At 46.8% G+C, this 16,044-nt stretch overlaps 6 protein-coding genes across 6 annotated transcripts; 2 read left to right on the plus strand and 4 right to left on the minus strand.

Moving 5' to 3' along the window:
* Nucleotides 1-6: 6 nt before the first annotated feature.
* On the minus strand, nucleotides 7-1,154 carry CTRU02_200860 (d-mandelate dehydrogenase; the record flags this gene model as incomplete). The annotated part of the gene is made up of 3 exons (XM_036718875.1): nucleotides 7-60; nucleotides 120-204; nucleotides 271-1,154. 3 exons carry the CDS (start codon nucleotides 1,152-1,154, stop codon nucleotides 7-9), a joined length of 1,023 nt encoding a protein of 340 aa, XP_036589875.1.
* A 451-nt stretch (nucleotides 1,155-1,605) lies between these two features.
* On the plus strand, nucleotides 1,606-6,244 carry CTRU02_200861 (peptidase family M20/M25/M40; the record flags this gene model as incomplete). The annotated part of the gene is made up of 15 exons (XM_070203754.1): nucleotides 1,606-1,661; nucleotides 1,725-1,756; nucleotides 1,823-1,890; nucleotides 1,948-2,732; nucleotides 2,786-3,112; nucleotides 3,171-3,265; nucleotides 3,326-3,347; nucleotides 3,403-3,453; nucleotides 3,903-4,329; nucleotides 4,402-4,486; nucleotides 4,549-4,777; nucleotides 4,832-4,949; nucleotides 5,014-5,505; nucleotides 5,565-6,055; nucleotides 6,112-6,244. The coding sequence occupies 15 exons, from the start codon at nucleotides 1,606-1,608 to the stop codon at nucleotides 6,242-6,244; spliced, it is 3,411 nt and encodes a 1,136-aa protein (XP_070062336.1).
* A 1,427-nt stretch (nucleotides 6,245-7,671) lies between these two features.
* Nucleotides 7,672-8,718, minus strand: CTRU02_200862 (NmrA-like family protein; the record flags this gene model as incomplete). Its single annotated transcript, XM_036718877.1, has 3 exons — nucleotides 7,672-7,834; nucleotides 7,895-8,057; nucleotides 8,106-8,718. The coding sequence occupies 3 exons, from the start codon at nucleotides 8,716-8,718 to the stop codon at nucleotides 7,672-7,674; spliced, it is 939 nt and encodes a 312-aa protein (XP_036589877.1).
* Nucleotides 8,719-9,692: 974 nt separating this feature from the next.
* CTRU02_200863 (NmrA-like family protein) lies at nucleotides 9,693-10,625 on the minus strand (the record flags this gene model as incomplete). The annotated part of the gene is made up of 1 exon (XM_036718878.1): nucleotides 9,693-10,625. The coding sequence occupies one exon, from the start codon at nucleotides 10,623-10,625 to the stop codon at nucleotides 9,693-9,695; it is 933 nt and encodes a 310-aa protein (XP_036589878.1).
* Nucleotides 10,626-11,224: 599 nt separating this feature from the next.
* On the plus strand, nucleotides 11,225-12,940 carry CTRU02_200864 (uncharacterized protein; the record flags this gene model as incomplete). Its single annotated transcript, XM_070203755.1, has 5 exons — nucleotides 11,225-11,258; nucleotides 11,325-11,660; nucleotides 11,710-11,996; nucleotides 12,054-12,311; nucleotides 12,368-12,940. 5 exons carry the CDS (start codon nucleotides 11,225-11,227, stop codon nucleotides 12,938-12,940), a joined length of 1,488 nt encoding a protein of 495 aa, XP_070062337.1.
* A 901-nt stretch (nucleotides 12,941-13,841) lies between these two features.
* On the minus strand, nucleotides 13,842-15,077 carry CTRU02_200865 (cell wall glycosyl hydrolase; the record flags this gene model as incomplete). Its single annotated transcript, XM_036718880.1, has 2 exons — nucleotides 13,842-13,943; nucleotides 14,001-15,077. 2 exons carry the CDS (start codon nucleotides 15,075-15,077, stop codon nucleotides 13,842-13,844), a joined length of 1,179 nt encoding a protein of 392 aa, XP_036589880.1.
* Nucleotides 15,078-16,044: the final 967 nt, after the last annotated feature.

A 16,044-nucleotide genomic window follows, 5' to 3' on the forward strand; every position in this document is an offset into this window, starting at 1 on the left:
AATCTTTTAACGACGCAAAAAGAAATCATCCACGCGCCTCATAGCCATCATAGCATGATTCTAAAATTTCGTTTTTCTCAGCAAAATTTCAATTAGACTAGCTTGGGTGAGAAACAAACCTTCATTGAGTCATTTGTTAGCCCTCCTAGGTGCGGTAACAGGGTTACGCAGTCGTATTTCAGCATCTTCGTGTTAACATGTGGTCTGGTGTCACGCAACATCAGCATTTTTCCGCAGTAGCTCGCCCAGCCCAGATGAGAATATGCTTACTCGTTGTAATGAACATCAAGTCCCACTCCTGAAATGATTCCACTCTCTATGGCGTCGCACAGAGCTTCCTCGTCAATACACTTGCCTCTTGCTACATTGATCACTCTCACGCCCTTCTTCATCCTAGAAAACACATCTCGTGAGAGCAAGTGATGTGTCTCCGCAGAGTACGAGCATGACAAGACCACGCAGTCCACATTAGCGACAAGCGATTTCAAGTCCTTGTGGAGGATAATCGGTGGGATGAGGTCTCTGATGTAGCCGGTTTCGCCCCTTACGGCATCTAGAAGCCTCCTCAGATTCGGTCTGTCGATGCAATGTATCTTCATGCCTAGTGCCGCGGCCTGGCGTGCGATCGTCTGTCCTATCGAGCCCATTCCAATGATACCAAGGCTTTTGCCGTACGGATCTGTAGCGGATTGCGCAGATTGCCTGAGTGCAGCTAGAAACTGGTCGTCGCGAAGCATTCGCTCATATCGACTCAGCTGGCGGAAGGTCGAGATAATGAGGTATAGTGCGACAACGGCAGTCGCCTCACTGCCGCCTGTTGTGTTGAAGAACTCAATCCCCTTTTTCCTGAGACCTTGAATGTCTTCTTCTTCAAAGCCATGTCCAAAATTGACTATCATTTTGAGAGAAGGGGGAAAGTATGGCAAGGCACGTCTGGTCCAGCCTAGGCCAACCCTCTCGATTCCAACAGGGAAGTTTAAACCTATCCTCATTATTCCGGAAATGTCTTGACAGTCGCCGGTTGCCATTGATTCATGGAATTCTTTGACGGTAGGAAAGTCGTACGTGACAATGGTGTATTTTGAAGAGAAGGTGGCCCAAGTCTCGGGTAAAACTACACCGTCAGGCGACCCTATAACCAGTATCTTCTCCATTAGAAAGTTTGTTGAATGAAAGACTACTTTGGATGATTGATGCTTCTGCTGCGTCGATTTCTTGTGTGAGTTTTTTTGATACGGAATGCAATGAAAAATTCCACAGCCAGCGAAAACTACTTCTTTTACGATTATCCTCATTAACTCCTTTCGTGTGGGTTAGAGCAATTGGTACAATGGACCGTATTGATTATCTCGTAAAGGTTTTCCTAATTGGGTAATCTGCATTGCTCATGGGTCCGATCTGATAAACCCTGCCTGTAAAACTCCGTCTCGTATCCGATGTCGCTTAACGTGGAGCCGTGAGGGCTAGACTCGTCTGGGAATCGTCATCTTCCCCTCTTTCAAGTCGGAAAATTAGCGTCTTGTCTTACGGAAATTGACAAGATACTTTGAGGCAACTTGCACCGTAAATTAGGTTCAGTGATTAACACAGAACCCCGAGCTCATCATGGCTGCAAACAAGTCAGACGCTATCGATGATGGCCTGGGCGCCTTCTATTCCAAGTAAGTTCTCAACCGAAGACTAAGTGTGTTGTGCGATCGCGCTGGCTCATTATCAGCCATCAGGGTTGACGAACTTGAAACCCTATTCCTCGAAAGTCAGTGATATGCACCATAGGGCGCCCCCATTGAAGAGACTAGTTATTAATTCTTGTGTAAAACAGGATTGGAAGAGGCTGTCAAAATCCCTTCAATTTCCGCTTATGCGGAACGACGAGATGATGTCTTTAAAGTTGGTTGCTTACTCTGTGAAAGCCATGGTATAGCCTATGTACTGAAATTACAGTAGATGGCCGAATGGACTGCTTCGAAAATGAAGAGTCTCAACATCGAAGTTACACTAAAGCCTTTGGGAAAGCAAGAAGGAACCGACATTGACTTGCCACCTTTGGTCCTGGGACGCTACGGTTCTGATGTGGACAAGCCAACAGTTCTTGTTTACTGCCACTACGACGTTCAACCTGCTGCTCTTGAAGACGGTTGGAAATATGATCCCTGGGTGATGACGATTGAGGAGAGTGGCCGACTGTGTGGTAGAGGAACTTCAGATGACAAAGGTCCACTAATAGGATGGCTCAATATGATTGAGGCATTCCAGAAAGCGGGCATCGATGTCCCTGCAAACTTGGTTTTCTGCTTTGAGGGCATGGAAGAATCCGCATCCTTGGGCCTTCGCAAAGCCCTGGAGGAAGAGGCGCAAAACTACTTCGCGGACATTGACGTGGTCTGCATTACGGACGTCGTCTGGGTGAGCGATGAACAACTTAGCATCCCCCAAGGCCTGAGAGGAATATTGTTCTACCTGCTCACTATCACTGGTGCCAACCAGGATGCGCACAGTGGTGGATTTGGTGGACAGATCTCCGAGCCAATGACTGACATGGTCAACATCCTGTCTTCACTTGTTGATTCAAACGGCAACATCCTAGTTCCCGGGATTTATGATACCGTACAGCCGGTGACAGAGGAGGAGCGCATAAGCTATAATGAGTTGGAAATCTCGCATCATTCTTTACTCGGAGGGACTGGTGGCAGAAGTCTACATGAGAGCCAGGCCGATGCTTTAATAGCACGGTATTTAGTTCCCTCCTCGTCGTGAAAGAGGACCGAGCTGACTTTGATCATAGGTGGAAGAAGCCTTCTCTCAGCCTTCACAGAATTGAGAACGCGGTACCTGGTGCAGGGGCCGTTACATCGATTCCAGCCAAGCTAGTTGGAAAGTTCAGCATTCGGACCGTTCCCAATATGAAAGCCGCGGAGATTAATAAGCTGGTTCACAAGCATATTGAAGATCGTTTCAAGAGCCTTGGCAGCAAGAACGACTTGGAAATCAACTGTGCTCATGAAAGCGACTGGTTCTATGAGAGCGCCGACCATTGGAATTACCAAGCTGCAATCCAGGCAACCAAAAACGTTTGGGGCAAAACCCCCGTTATTACCTGCGAAGGTGGAAGGTTAGTTACATTGGGTCATGCAATCAAACAGAAGTCTCACTCCTCACTCTATTAATAGCATCCCCATTGCTCTGGACTTCAAGCAAATCTTGAACAAGAATGTTCTTCTCCTTCCTGTTGGACGGCCGACTGACGGAGCTCATTCTGTGAACGGTACTTCTCCTCTTCTCCAATATTTTATTTAACCACTAACCGGGTATACCCATATCGCAGAAAAGCTAGACAAGAGCAATTAGTATGTACTCTCACCCCAAAGTTTGGCAAGGTCCACAAAGCTAACATCCTGGCAGTATCAACGCGATCAAATTGTACGGATCGTACCTGAAGGAAGCTCAAAATTTGTGGGACAAAAATAAGGGGGTCTAATCCATCTGCGTATTTTTTTCTGTCTTTGACAATGTGTCCAATTTGAGCCACGGCAACTCTTTTGGGAACGTTGATTGAGTTGTAAACAGAATTAAGAGTCGATCTCTTATAATGGTATGCAATCAAATGTTATTCACTAAATGTGCTTTACTACTCTGGGGGAGCCTGCTTGTTCGGAGGACGTTTAGTGTGGGGCAACTGCAGCGAGGTTCAAGGGCAACGGATAGTGGGGGGTGGAGCTGCACAAGCTAGCGTAAAACAAGCCGCCTTGTGGTGCCTCTGAGACTTGCCCAAAGAGGGAATTTTGAACGGCCAGAATGAGGGGCATCAGGTATGTGGGGCATTCTTCACACCAGACAAGTACAAGAGCTAGAAATCTGTGAATCGCGCTTTTGCATTTTTCCTTTTCTCTCGAATCCAACAGCAGTACAAAAAGCTTCACTTGCCAGCAGCTAGTAAAGAAAAAAGACGACATCTTGTATCATAGTGTGCTGCGGAAATTTCACCAACCCCAAACAGCCCGTGTGTTCACCATGTGTTTGAATAACTCCGTCACGGATGTGAATACAAACTCAAATTTCAAGGATGCAGTTACTAAGCATACTGATATTGAGCTCACCATCGACTTCGAACGCACCGCTCTTATAGGGCAGACAACTCTGACAATCGAGTCAAAAATTGAGAGGCTCAATGATATCACACTTGACACAAGCTATTTGGTTATAAAAGAGGCCAAGATTAGCGACAAGCCAGTTCGCTGGGAGCTGAAGCCTTCAAAAGACAACAATGGAAACCCATTATTCATTCAACTGGATCGATCCTATGGGCTTGGAGAGAATTTTGAACTTACCGTGCGTTGCTGGGAATCTCATTTTCCGCGTTGGTGGCAGCTTTCCAGCTAACAGATATCTTTGATTTGGTAGATTGTTTTCGAGACTACTGAAGAGACAACAGGTCTTCAGTGGTTCAGCGCATCGCAAACAGATGATAAGAAATACCCTTTCATGTGTAAGTTGCTAAAGCATGATCTTCATGGTTTTCGACTGTAAGCGTCCACTAATGTCAATCAGTCTCTCAGGGGGAGCCGGTGCACGCTCGTTCCATGTTTCCATGCCAAGACACCCCATCTATCAAGACAACTTTTGATATCACAATCCACTCAATTTTACCCGTTGTGGCCAGCGGTATTCCCGAGAAAGAATTAGTTTTCCCGCCAGTGCAAGAGCCTCTTGAGAAGACCGTGTACAAGTTCAAACAAGATATTCCCATCTCAAATTACCTTTTTGCAGTAGCAAGCGGGTGAGTGTGCTGGACCGCAAAACATTCTGAAAGTGGCTAATTGATGATCGTTAGTAATCTTGTTGGTGAGAAAATCGGACCCAAAAGTTACGTCTACTGCGCACCCGGGGATCTCGAGGCTTGCAAGGCGGAATTTCAACCTGATTTGCAAGCGATCATCAAGTCTGCAGAGGTGAGTGTCTGTTTCAAGACCATATCAAAAGCTTCAGTTCTAACAAATCTGGCCGCATCCTCAGGACCTTATTTTCGAATATCCATGGCCGCTATACAATCTTGTTGTTCTGCCAAAGTCTTTTCATTTGGGAGGGATGGAGAACCCGATCTTCAATTTCTACAGTGCTACAGTTGTCTCCGGAGACCGAGAAAATATCTCAGTCGTGGCTCACGAGTTCGCCCATAGTTACAGTGGTAATCTTGTTACCAACGACTCTTGGGAGCACTTCTGGTTGAATGAGGGATGGACTGTCTATATCGAGCGCAACATTCTTCGTAATCTCCGTGGAGAGGAAGAGGTGCAACTGCAAGCCATTGTCGGATGGCAAGACCTGCTTTACAACATCGATACTTACGGCGGTAACGAAAGCGTTTTCACTAGTCTTGTTCTTCAATTTGAAGGTAAAAGACCAGATGATATCATGTCTAAAATATCTTACGAAAAGGGCTACACCTTCCTCTGCTACCTCGAACAAAAGGTGGGAAGACAGAAATGGCGCAAATTCGTTCCTCACGTATGTTTTCAGACCCAGATCGACAGACCTCCATTACCATGCTGACAGCCACCACCTAGTACTTCAAAACCTTTTCTGGGAAAAGTTTGAATTCTGAGCAGTTCAAGTTATGTGTATATGATTTCTTCTCGTCCGACGCAGATGCCACAGAGGCATTGAACTCCGTTGACTGGGATGCCTGGTACCACAAGCCAGGAGCACCGCCGAAACCTGAATTCAAATCCAAACTTTATGAAAGCTGCTTGTCGCTGGCACAACGTTTGAGCAAGCACCAGGAAGGATCTCCATTTACGCCTTCCGCCGGGGATGTCGAGGGCTGGAGTGTCGGACAGATACTGGTGTTCCTCGATTTACTAATTGACAGTCCCGATCCACTACCCCTGGAGCTAACCGAACAATTGGGATCTCTGTATGGTCTGCGAGATTCCAGCAACTTGGAGGTGGTGAGCCGATATCTTCGTATCGCCTTGCGAGCGGGTAACAGCGGTGTCTTGAAACAGACTGAAGCAGTGCTCGGCCAAACTGGTCGAATGAAATTCGTCAAACCATTGTGAGTTACATTCTTTACTCACATACCGCGGAAGTTTTTCTCATGATATACTGTAGGTTCGAGGGTTTGATATCGGTAGACAAGGAATTGGCACTGGAGCTATTTTACAAGCACCGCGACTTCTATCATCCAACATGCCTTAGACTCATAAAAAGCGTGCTGGAAAAGAATGGCCTAACTGTTAGTTAATCGAATAGTTTTGGGCTACATAGCGATACAGGATATTGGTTCTATCGTAATGGCCAAATAGCCCACAGTAACGATCTGGTGACTGTGTGTCCACTTTTACCACCACAGGTTCAATTATAACACAATCTATTGGGCTATTGCAGACCAGCAATGGCAGGTCCCCTTGGAGATCATATGATGCCTAAAGACCGTGGACAAATAACATGCGGTTTTAGAGACTTACAGACGCATAAAGGCAATTAGTAAATCCTCGTCTCAGCCAGCAGGTTAAGACAGTCCGTAAGGACTACTGAGTCAAAATTCTAAACTTCTTAATGAGGCTACCTAAGTAAGATAGACATATGCAGCATTAGTACTTTAGTGTAGGCGCACCCCCGCACCACAAGAAATCACAGAATTCTTTGTAATATTTAGTATACCAGCCGCGTGCGTTAATCATAGTAAAATAGGACTTAGGGGGCGTGGCTACTGAGGGGCTTGAGAGCGTATGAGGCCCACTCATATGGAGGCACGAGGCGGCGCGTGAGAGCTGACCTTGGAGGGCACAGGAGGAGACACGGTAGTTGACAGCATGATCATTATCACCATCAGTCACTCGTTTTAGAAAATCAGCAATTATGACGTCAATCTTTGAACTTTTTCGTTCGTCTCTTTTGTTTAGATCTGCGAATGCCTACAGCTATCGAATGATACTGTTTTCTTTGTTTCTGGGTCTTTGGTTGCAAAATGGCAAACCGTCTCCTGGCATTATTGGCTCTTTACGTAGTGATTTGTGTGGGTTCCGTGTTTTTGTTGTTTGTGAGCGGCCATAGGCTCAACACCTGTTTCGTTACCTAAGCTAGTTGTAGTCCTAAGTTGATAGTTATAATAACAATAGGATAAGAAAAATCTAAGGAAACAAAATAGTACAATAAACTAGATATAGCAATTAGACTAAAATGTATATAAAAGAGTAACTTAGGTTTAAATAGAGATGAAGTACATGAGGACATACGCACTTTTGTGTCTATAGGATGTTGCGTGTTATGTCGAAATATTCAAGAGACACCTGGACTACTTCAAACTACTTATTGCCTAAGAGTTTAATCTGTGTTTTTCATAGCCGACGAGGAAGTTCCTTTACTCTACTATAGCAGCGAGGAAAATGTGTTTCTAAATTACTTCATATAATTCGTTGTACCCGCTGTTTAATCTATCCTCCATTTCTGTAAGAAATGTTTACAGCTGTTTCTAGCATAGACATTAGGGACATCGGTTTCTTAACAGCGGTTCAAACGGCACAGAAGATAGAATATAGATGGCTACAAGTCCATCTTCTACTTGAGAGGGCTTTTCTAAGTTAAAAACTACAGACTAATAAACCAGTTCAAGTCTAGATTTCTACTTGCACCTCCAGAGTGGCTCAGGCTTCTACTACTAATGTGGGCTTAAACATCGGACCCAGCGTTCTTGTAGGAGTCACTGAGTTCTTTAGGGGTTCGAGATTGCATAAATGCTTTGAATGTCTCAGGTTTGACTGCAGAGTATTTGCTGTTATCGAGATCTTTCTTCAAGTAAGCCTGGCCATTTGAAGAATAAAATTGGTAGAAACTGCCAAAAGGTTAGGATCTATGAGTTCATAATATGAATGAAATCGCAAGAAACACCCACAGTGCAATCCACGTGTATATATTTGAGGGATCCTTTTTGAAGAGCTCCTGCATAGCGGTGTAGAGGTCTTCAAGCGAGCCGAGACACTCGAGTTTTGGTGTTTGGCCGTAAACCTCAGTGTATTCATCAGCGATCTGACGAAGAGTTTTTCGGTCTCCGAGGACTAAGCATTGATTAGCTTAAGCCTATCATTTAGAAAAAGGACACCAACAGTGAAACATTCCCACTGCGGACTGATCCATAGCAACGGCGGCAGTAAACTCTGCTGCGGTAGCATATGAAGTAGACTCCCAGACCTCATCACCAGTTCCATAATAGGAGAATTTCGACTCTTTTGGGTCAAAGAGAGCAAAGTATGAGCTCCAAAATGTCTCCATAAATACTCCTATTAGAATATGAACGCCCTTCACATTCTTTTTCGTTTCCAAATACTCCTTGACCTGCTTCATAGGATCCTTTGCTGGATGCTGACCGTACTCGAGTTTCGTAAAGTCGAGGCAATAGTCGCTAGCAATATACCGTGGGACGTTCTCAGCCTCGCATGCATCAACAAGCAACTTTTGTCCTTCGGTCATAAGTTTGTTATCACCTAGATAACAGCAGATAACAACATTACAGCCCTTGACGAAATGGCGTATAGAGTCCAAATCAGTAGCATCCCCTTCAACAACGCTCACGTGCGGGGACAAGCGCAAACCTTCCGCTAGCTTTCCAACGTTGCGACAATAACCCCGAATTCTAACTTCTGGGTAGGTTAAAAGATTCTTCCCAATTAGGCTGGCGAATTTGCCTGTAATGCCTGCAATGCCGATTGTAATTGCCATTTTTTCTTCGGATCGAGAGTTTGAAGTAATCTGAAGATTCTGGTTATGAGAGAGGTGATCGGCGGATTCTTGACGAGATAATAAACGCGCAAGGCAATTTTTTGTGTCTTTGGCCCTCCAACGCAAAATGATAGTCCATCCCTTATATAGTCTATGGTTACGTCATCTTTGTTCTTAGACAGCCTTCATCATTAAGCCACGGTCCGAAGCGGAAATGCCTACGGCGGTTCTACCGGCTCGCTGCCCGGTTCGCTGTCCGGCTCGCTGTCCAACTCGCTCTCCGGCTCAGACAATTCTTACGTCATCACGGTCCGCCGCGAAAAGGCCCACAGCGGTTCTGCCGGCTCGCTGTCCGACTAAGTCCGATAACCATGTGAGTTTCACAGCATTTGCTTGTAACGAAGACTAATAAATCTTACCTCCGAATCTCATCAACCCAGTTCAACTAGCCTTTGAACGATCAGCACCGCCTACACATAACCCATCACGATCTAAGCTTTTAATTCATAGACTGAATTATACCAGTTAACACAAAATGACTAACTATTAAGGCCCTCGATACGATGCTTAAATAGGAAAATAAACATTATAGTGACTCTTTACGCACCGTCTCAACACCTTTACTGTCAAGTCTATTGACAAATCATCGACGGCTAGGAAGCTTTGAACCCGCCCTGTTGCGGTAACATAAATATCTACGCTTCGAAGCCTAAGTACAAAACTCAGCTTAAACAATAGAACGCATGCTAAGCAATTTGAAAATTGAACGAGACCCGCAGTTCGATCTCACAGTCATCCAAATTACAAGTAACTTTCTTCACTGATGCATATCATTAGTCTGAAATAGATTTCATACTTCTTAACACTTAGCACCGTTATACAGTTATTAGCACTATCTCTCTAACCCTTATGTTTCCACCGTTAATCTTAGAATCATCGCGATACAACACCTCTCACAATGGCTATGCATCCAGTTAAGAGACCTGTTTGGTTGGCAGACATTCCAGGAGCAAACCCCGGTCCCTTTGCAACGCCGTTTCGAGTGAAGTAAATGGCATTCCGAACTTTCCCTGGACCTCTTGGGCGATGGCGGCAGTCCAGCTGAGATCCTTGATGTTTGCCAATAAGTAGAAGTTCTGACCAGGGACTCTAATGCCCATCTCATCCAACTCTTCCGGGGTACGCTTAGTTACCCCTACTTCCCTGCCGCTGACCCTAACGAGGATGTCGCGGACATCATGGATGGTAAGTAGCTCATGTCCAAGATCAATCTCTTGACCGCCAAACTTGGCTGGGTCTTGTAGAGCCGCTGCGGCGTACTTGCCGACGTCGTTTGCATCCGTATAAGGCAGTCTAGCACCCTCTTCGGAAAGGTGATCTAGCTCTCCATGGGTTGGAAGCCGAGGAAAGTTGCCAAGTGCGCCTGGAAGGAAGAAGTCGTGATGGATCACGGCCGGCCGAACAATGGTGTAAGCTTGGAATTTGCCGGCTCGGACGATATCTTCAACTGCTGCCTTGGACGAGAAGTAATCATGCAGTTGGATTTCTTTGACTTCATCGTTATCCCACATCACCGTGTTAGATGTACCATGGGTCGTGGCTGCGACAATGCTTTCGACGCCAGCGTCCTGGCAAGCCTCGACAACAGTCTTAGCCTGCAGGACTTCCAGTCCTGGGAATGGAACGGTGTTCAAGAAGACTCCTTCACATCCTTTTGCTGCTCGGAATACATCTTCATAGTTTTTGCTCTCGCCTTGGAAAAGAGTGATATTCGAGTCTTGCAAGATTGGCGGGACTTTCTGGAGGTCCCGAACAAGTGCATGGATTTTACCACCCGCCGCAAGAAGATGGGAGATAACCCAGCGACTCTGCTGACCGGTTGCTTGTGTGATTAAGTAGGTAGGCATTCTGGTGATTCTTGAAGACGATACTGGGAACTGATCTAGTTTGTGAAGAGAGTACAACGAGGTGAATTTGGATAGGGTATGTGTGCTCCTAAGTCTCACTTCTGGAGGGGCCGAGCATGGCCAATTTATATTAGATTACAACCACAGACACGCTATATAAAAACAATTCCATTGCTTTCTATTTGTAATCGTCCTTGCGTCCACGTTTCATCATGCTATGTTGGTGCCTATCATTCTGCAGATTGATTTCAGAGGAAAAGGGAATCTGGTTGTAACAAGATGACCCAACTAAGGCTAGCCGGATCATACACCTCTTAACCTCGATAAAAGTTGCTTTGGGTGGGGTCAGTTATTGACGGGAAGGATTCGCAGACGATTGGGTAACGCACCTCGAAAACGTCTAGAGGACGCTGACAAATGGCCGTCTTGAGGTGGCGCATATAAGCGCAACCTACAAAACGTAAGCGACCCGCCCGAGGCAACATTCTCCGAGGCCCTCTGGACGCAGAAGATCAACCGACAACTTGATCATTTCCCTTTCTTGTTCGCAAGCAACCACATTGCCGTAAGCAAATCATGCCGGCTCATCCGTCATCACAATGAAGGTGCGAAAAGGCTGTTGGACGTGTGCAGGTTAGTAGCAGTCTTGGTCGTAAACCCGAACCTGGGCTGAGGTGGTTTCTAATCATGCTTTCTCAGCTCGTAAGGTTCAGTGCGACGGGGACCGACCAGCCTGTAAGAAGTGTGTTCGATCACGGCGAGAATGCCAGGGTTACGAATTGCGTCTATCATGGCCTAGAGCCGGTGATAAAAAACGTGCACTGACGGGGACTAACACACCGCCGGCGATATCGCTTCCACATCGATCAATTGAGGTTCCCAGCGGCCTTTTCTTTGTCAATACAAGTTTCAAGGATCTGGAATTGTATGGCTATCTTACAGGGCAGACAACATTGTATCAGCCGCTTGGATATTCTCCAAACCTGTCGAGGCAGCATCAACAATATACAGATCACATGGATCTTATTCACTACTGTAAGGCCAAACCGTGCGCTCAAGTCTTTACTGTTTACAAATAATCCAGTTTACCATACCGCCTACCTCTCTTTGGTCACGTTTGGTCAAGAACCTTCCCATATTCGAGGCGTACTCTTGAGCATGGCCTTGTCACATGATGCTGTTTCCGGGGTCGCTCTTTTCTACGCGTTACTTGCCTTCTCCTCGCTCCACCGCCATGGACTTGATAAGCAGGGACTGAATCTAAAAATACAAGCAATCCAGTTTCTATCTGCCGCGGTAAAAAGTAAGCCCCTGACAGCAGCGACAGCTGCCCAGCATGTTGCTGCCTCCATGCTTCTGGGGTCATTTGAGGTGGGCTATAGACAATTTTTTCCTTCACAAACGTAGACTTCTCACCATGATATACAGATCATGCAACCATTGGAAGGTTCGGGAGAGTGGTTGTGGCACACTTGGGGAGCAATGGACATGATTCGGGCCACTCAGCTCAACGACCAACCGCACGGAAGTGATACTGGCCACCTTCTTAATTGGGTCCAGTATCACGAAGTGATATCTCGCTTTACTATGCATCATTGGCGCCACAAGTCTTTGGTCCCAATGAAAACGAGAAAAGCCTCTACGATCCAAAACCTTCAGTATCTGCCTTTAGCAAGACATAGACCTGTATGGGATCATCATATAAGTCTACCTACAACCCTACGCTAACAATATCTTTGTAGAACCTGCCTTCTGCAAATCCTACGTATGCAATATTGAACCTGCTCTCCGAGGTTTGCGACACCCTAATTGATCCGAGGGACCCCAGGAGCCAAGATGAGGAATACCGACTTCGGCTGAAGGATATCGAGAGAAGAATAGAAAGCCTTTCCATCCAGTCAGATACGACTGAATCAACCCCTGACGCCATTTTCGCTGTGGGACTCTACCAAATGGCAACGCGAGTGTATCTCGTGCGGGCCTCGCAGAGCCCATGGGAGGCGACAGCAAACCTTGATTCCTTGATAGATGCGGCGTTCTCTGGGCCTGCTCGATCATGCACCTGTGAGCACTTTTTCCCTTTGCTGATTCTCGCTTGTGAAGCACAAAAGGATGAGCAAAGGGTAACTATCATCAACTTAATCGAAAGAACAGCGAGGGATGAACGTATAAGAAGTATCCAAGCGGTGAAGACCACAATACAGTCTATTTGGGTGCAGCAAGATCTGCACAAGGACAACGACGTGTTGATTGATTACCTTGATATCATGAGCGCTGTCATCAGCTCGAATAACTCAGTACCATCTTTTGCATAGGTTGGAATCCTCGGATAGCTTTATTTTTTACCGGGTTTTGTACTTGGCTGTAGCGCAAAAGACCACGCGCAAGAAATTGCTTGCCACTTTTCTCAAATACATCACGGTCAAAGCATAATAGTGCATTGGCGTCTTTACTTAACATGTGAATCTGTGAAACGCCATATCTGAAACTGCTAGGTTTTCTTTACCCCAAGTGCCAAGTTGTGCTTTTCTCCAAGCACTTGTCGGGACCTCTTTTGTAGAGGCCATTTGTCAGACCCCACCAAACAGCGTATTTCCGACGATATAGAACTCTCATTAAAATAGTTAATATCAAAGAGAAAATTGCGAGCCGCCAGACTACAGGGTTTTATCTCGGTACTGCCAATAATCTATTACAACCACTGAAACACGCTCTTCGCTTTAAAGTAGAAATGAGAAGCGTAGTATACCACAGACCACCCGACCATGAAAAGCTTGGGTTGGGGGAGGGGGGTTAGACCAGTTCTGTTCTCCAAATGTGTTAATTTTATCTCGTACCCTAAATCTGAACCTTTGAGCTATATCGTACGCTCGCTGATGCCAAACCTCCCAATTGATTCTACCATGTTCACTATGGATGGCAATGGGCAAATATGAACACTACTAGCATAATCTCACTATACTATAGAAGTGCAATTAATACGCTAGCAGTACTACCATCAACCCTGTACGTTCATCATTAGGTTCTTCTATATAGGTTTATATTGGTTGCACGCCAACGTAAGCTTTATGCAGAAAGCGAAATAGAGGTAAAAGTAAAGCAGAGTTCAGTTTCTTCCATTACATCTGGTTCGGCTTGAACTTCTACTATTTTCCACGTAGCCCCTTTATCCTCTAAACAGGTAGTACCTGTTGTCTATGGCACAATGAGGCATTCTTAGGCGGAAATGTTGTTGCGGAGCTCCCACTCGTACGCAGCGAGGAGGTAGGGGCCGACACCGCGGGTATCGTTGTCGACCACGGGAATACCGACATAGTACTAAAAGTCAAAGTCAGCATTTGTGTTTAAGAGAGTGAGGAAATTGGAGCTTCATACCTCAAACGTAGCGTTGCTGTTCAAAGAGCCAACCTGCACGGTGTCGGTCCATGTGAGGGTACCGTTGCAGTTCTTGGTAATGAAATCAGTAACAAGGTGGGTGTAGGCCTTGGTAGCGGGCTCAAGGTAGGTGGCCTCGTCAATGTAACCGAGACGCAGACCAGCAAGCCAGCCCCAGGTGAACATGGCAGCGGAAGAGCTCTCGAAGTAGTTGCGCTCCTTGCCGGGGTAGGGCTCGTTCATGACCAGCCACCAACCATGAGATTCAGGGTCTTGAGCACGCTTGAGAGCGGCGGCAAGGGTGGTGTAGTATCCGAGCAGGCGCTCGTAGCCGGCGTGCTCCTTGGGGAAAAGATCGAGGACTTCAATCAAAGACATGAAGTACCAACCGACAGCGCGGTTCCAGATGAGGGGAGAGGCACCTGTCTCGGGGTCGGCCCAGACAGCCTCCTTGCCCTCGTCAAAGCCGTGGAATAGGAGACCGGTCTCAGGGTCGCGAATAACATCCTCAATTCTGTCCCACTGGAGCACAATATCGTCCCAAGCGGTAGTGTTATCCGCGTCAAAGAGGGAGGTGTAGTGGGCATAGAAGGTATCAGCCATGTAGATACCATCCAACCACATCTGGTTCTTGTAAATGGGTGAGCGATGCCAGAAACCGCCGGTAGGGGTACGAGGGTGTCTCTCCAGCATGCCGCGGATAGTGTCGGCCGCGATCTTGTACTTCTCCTCGCCGGTGCGCTGGTACCAGTAGAGGATATTGCGACAAATGCGGTAGTCATCGAGGGAGTAATGGTCCTCGCGGAAGCCGGGAATAGTACCGTTCTCTGTGACAACGAGGCCATCGATGCGAGACCGATACCAAGACAGCAGGGTCTCGTTCTTGTTCAGCTCGTATACGGCCTCGACACCGGTGTACAGGGCAGCACGGCCATACCAGTAGTCACGCTGGGGCTCGTTGTTGTTGAGAATCCAAGAGTCAATCACGCGGCCCGCCAGAGGTTCATCGATGCCCCTCTGACGAATGGCCATCGCGGCGGCGCCCGAGGCAAAAAGGAGGGCAGAGACAGGCTTCATCTTGACGTATATCGGCTGCAGGGATCGAATCTCTTGAGCTGGGCAAGAAGTCAAATAACCTGGGAGGCGCGGGTCGCCTTTATAACAATAGCACAGTTCATGGCCTCCCGAACTTTTTCAATTGAGGTCGGGTCATGGTGCCTGGAAGCTGCAGGCGCATGTACCAGGGACAGTTCTCCAAGGTGTGCATCTCAGCTGCAGGTGTCTCCACAACACCAAAGGCAGAGGCATAGGATGAACCAATGTTTTGCACCACTGGTAATGTACATATGAATTGGCAGTCAGGCCAGGGCGAGGTCATCGGTGGGCCTGTTGGACAAATTAGATTCTCTTCTATGGTGTAAGATAATGTACATGCACAACTAGGGGGGGTTGACTAGCCGACTTAGAAGGATTTTGTCAATAGTAGTTCAGTTCGATGCGAGGTTCAATCCAAACAAGGCAACTTACATGGGGAGAAGCGAGCCTGATGGTGATGAGCGAGACGTGGAAAAATAGAGTCCGGGATAGGATGGTCTTGGAGGCTCTCCCCGCTCACTGATCTTGGCCTGGGCTTGGCACACAGAGGGGAAACGGAGCCGACAGGTCAATTGGGATTCTCATCCGACCATAAGTAACGAGAGCTTGACTTGGCATTTCTGGGCATTGAAACTTTCCTGTAGCTAATTCCACGGCGCCAAACATTGGAGCAGAAGAGTCGATGAGGCCAAGAATGCATGTCCAGGCCTCAGCGAGATTTGATTACTGTACGCAAAACGTACTCGGAAAGCAGACGGATATGCCAGCATAAGGTGCTTGGCAGTTTCCCACTGTAATTAGGACTTGGCCACATTGCCATTATATCCGCCATCTCCCAAGGATCTTGTGACATTGCCGACCGACACGTCTCGTCCAGACGGATAATAAATTCTCCTTGGGTGCATGGCTTATTGTTGAAGGAAATCATGGAGGCGATTCATGCAACAGA

The sequence above is a fragment of the Colletotrichum truncatum genome (genome assembly GCF_014235925.2).
Source record: "Colletotrichum truncatum strain CMES1059 chromosome Unknown Contig_0001, whole genome shotgun sequence".
Lineage (NCBI taxonomy): Eukaryota > Fungi > Ascomycota > Sordariomycetes > Glomerellales > Glomerellaceae > Colletotrichum > Colletotrichum truncatum.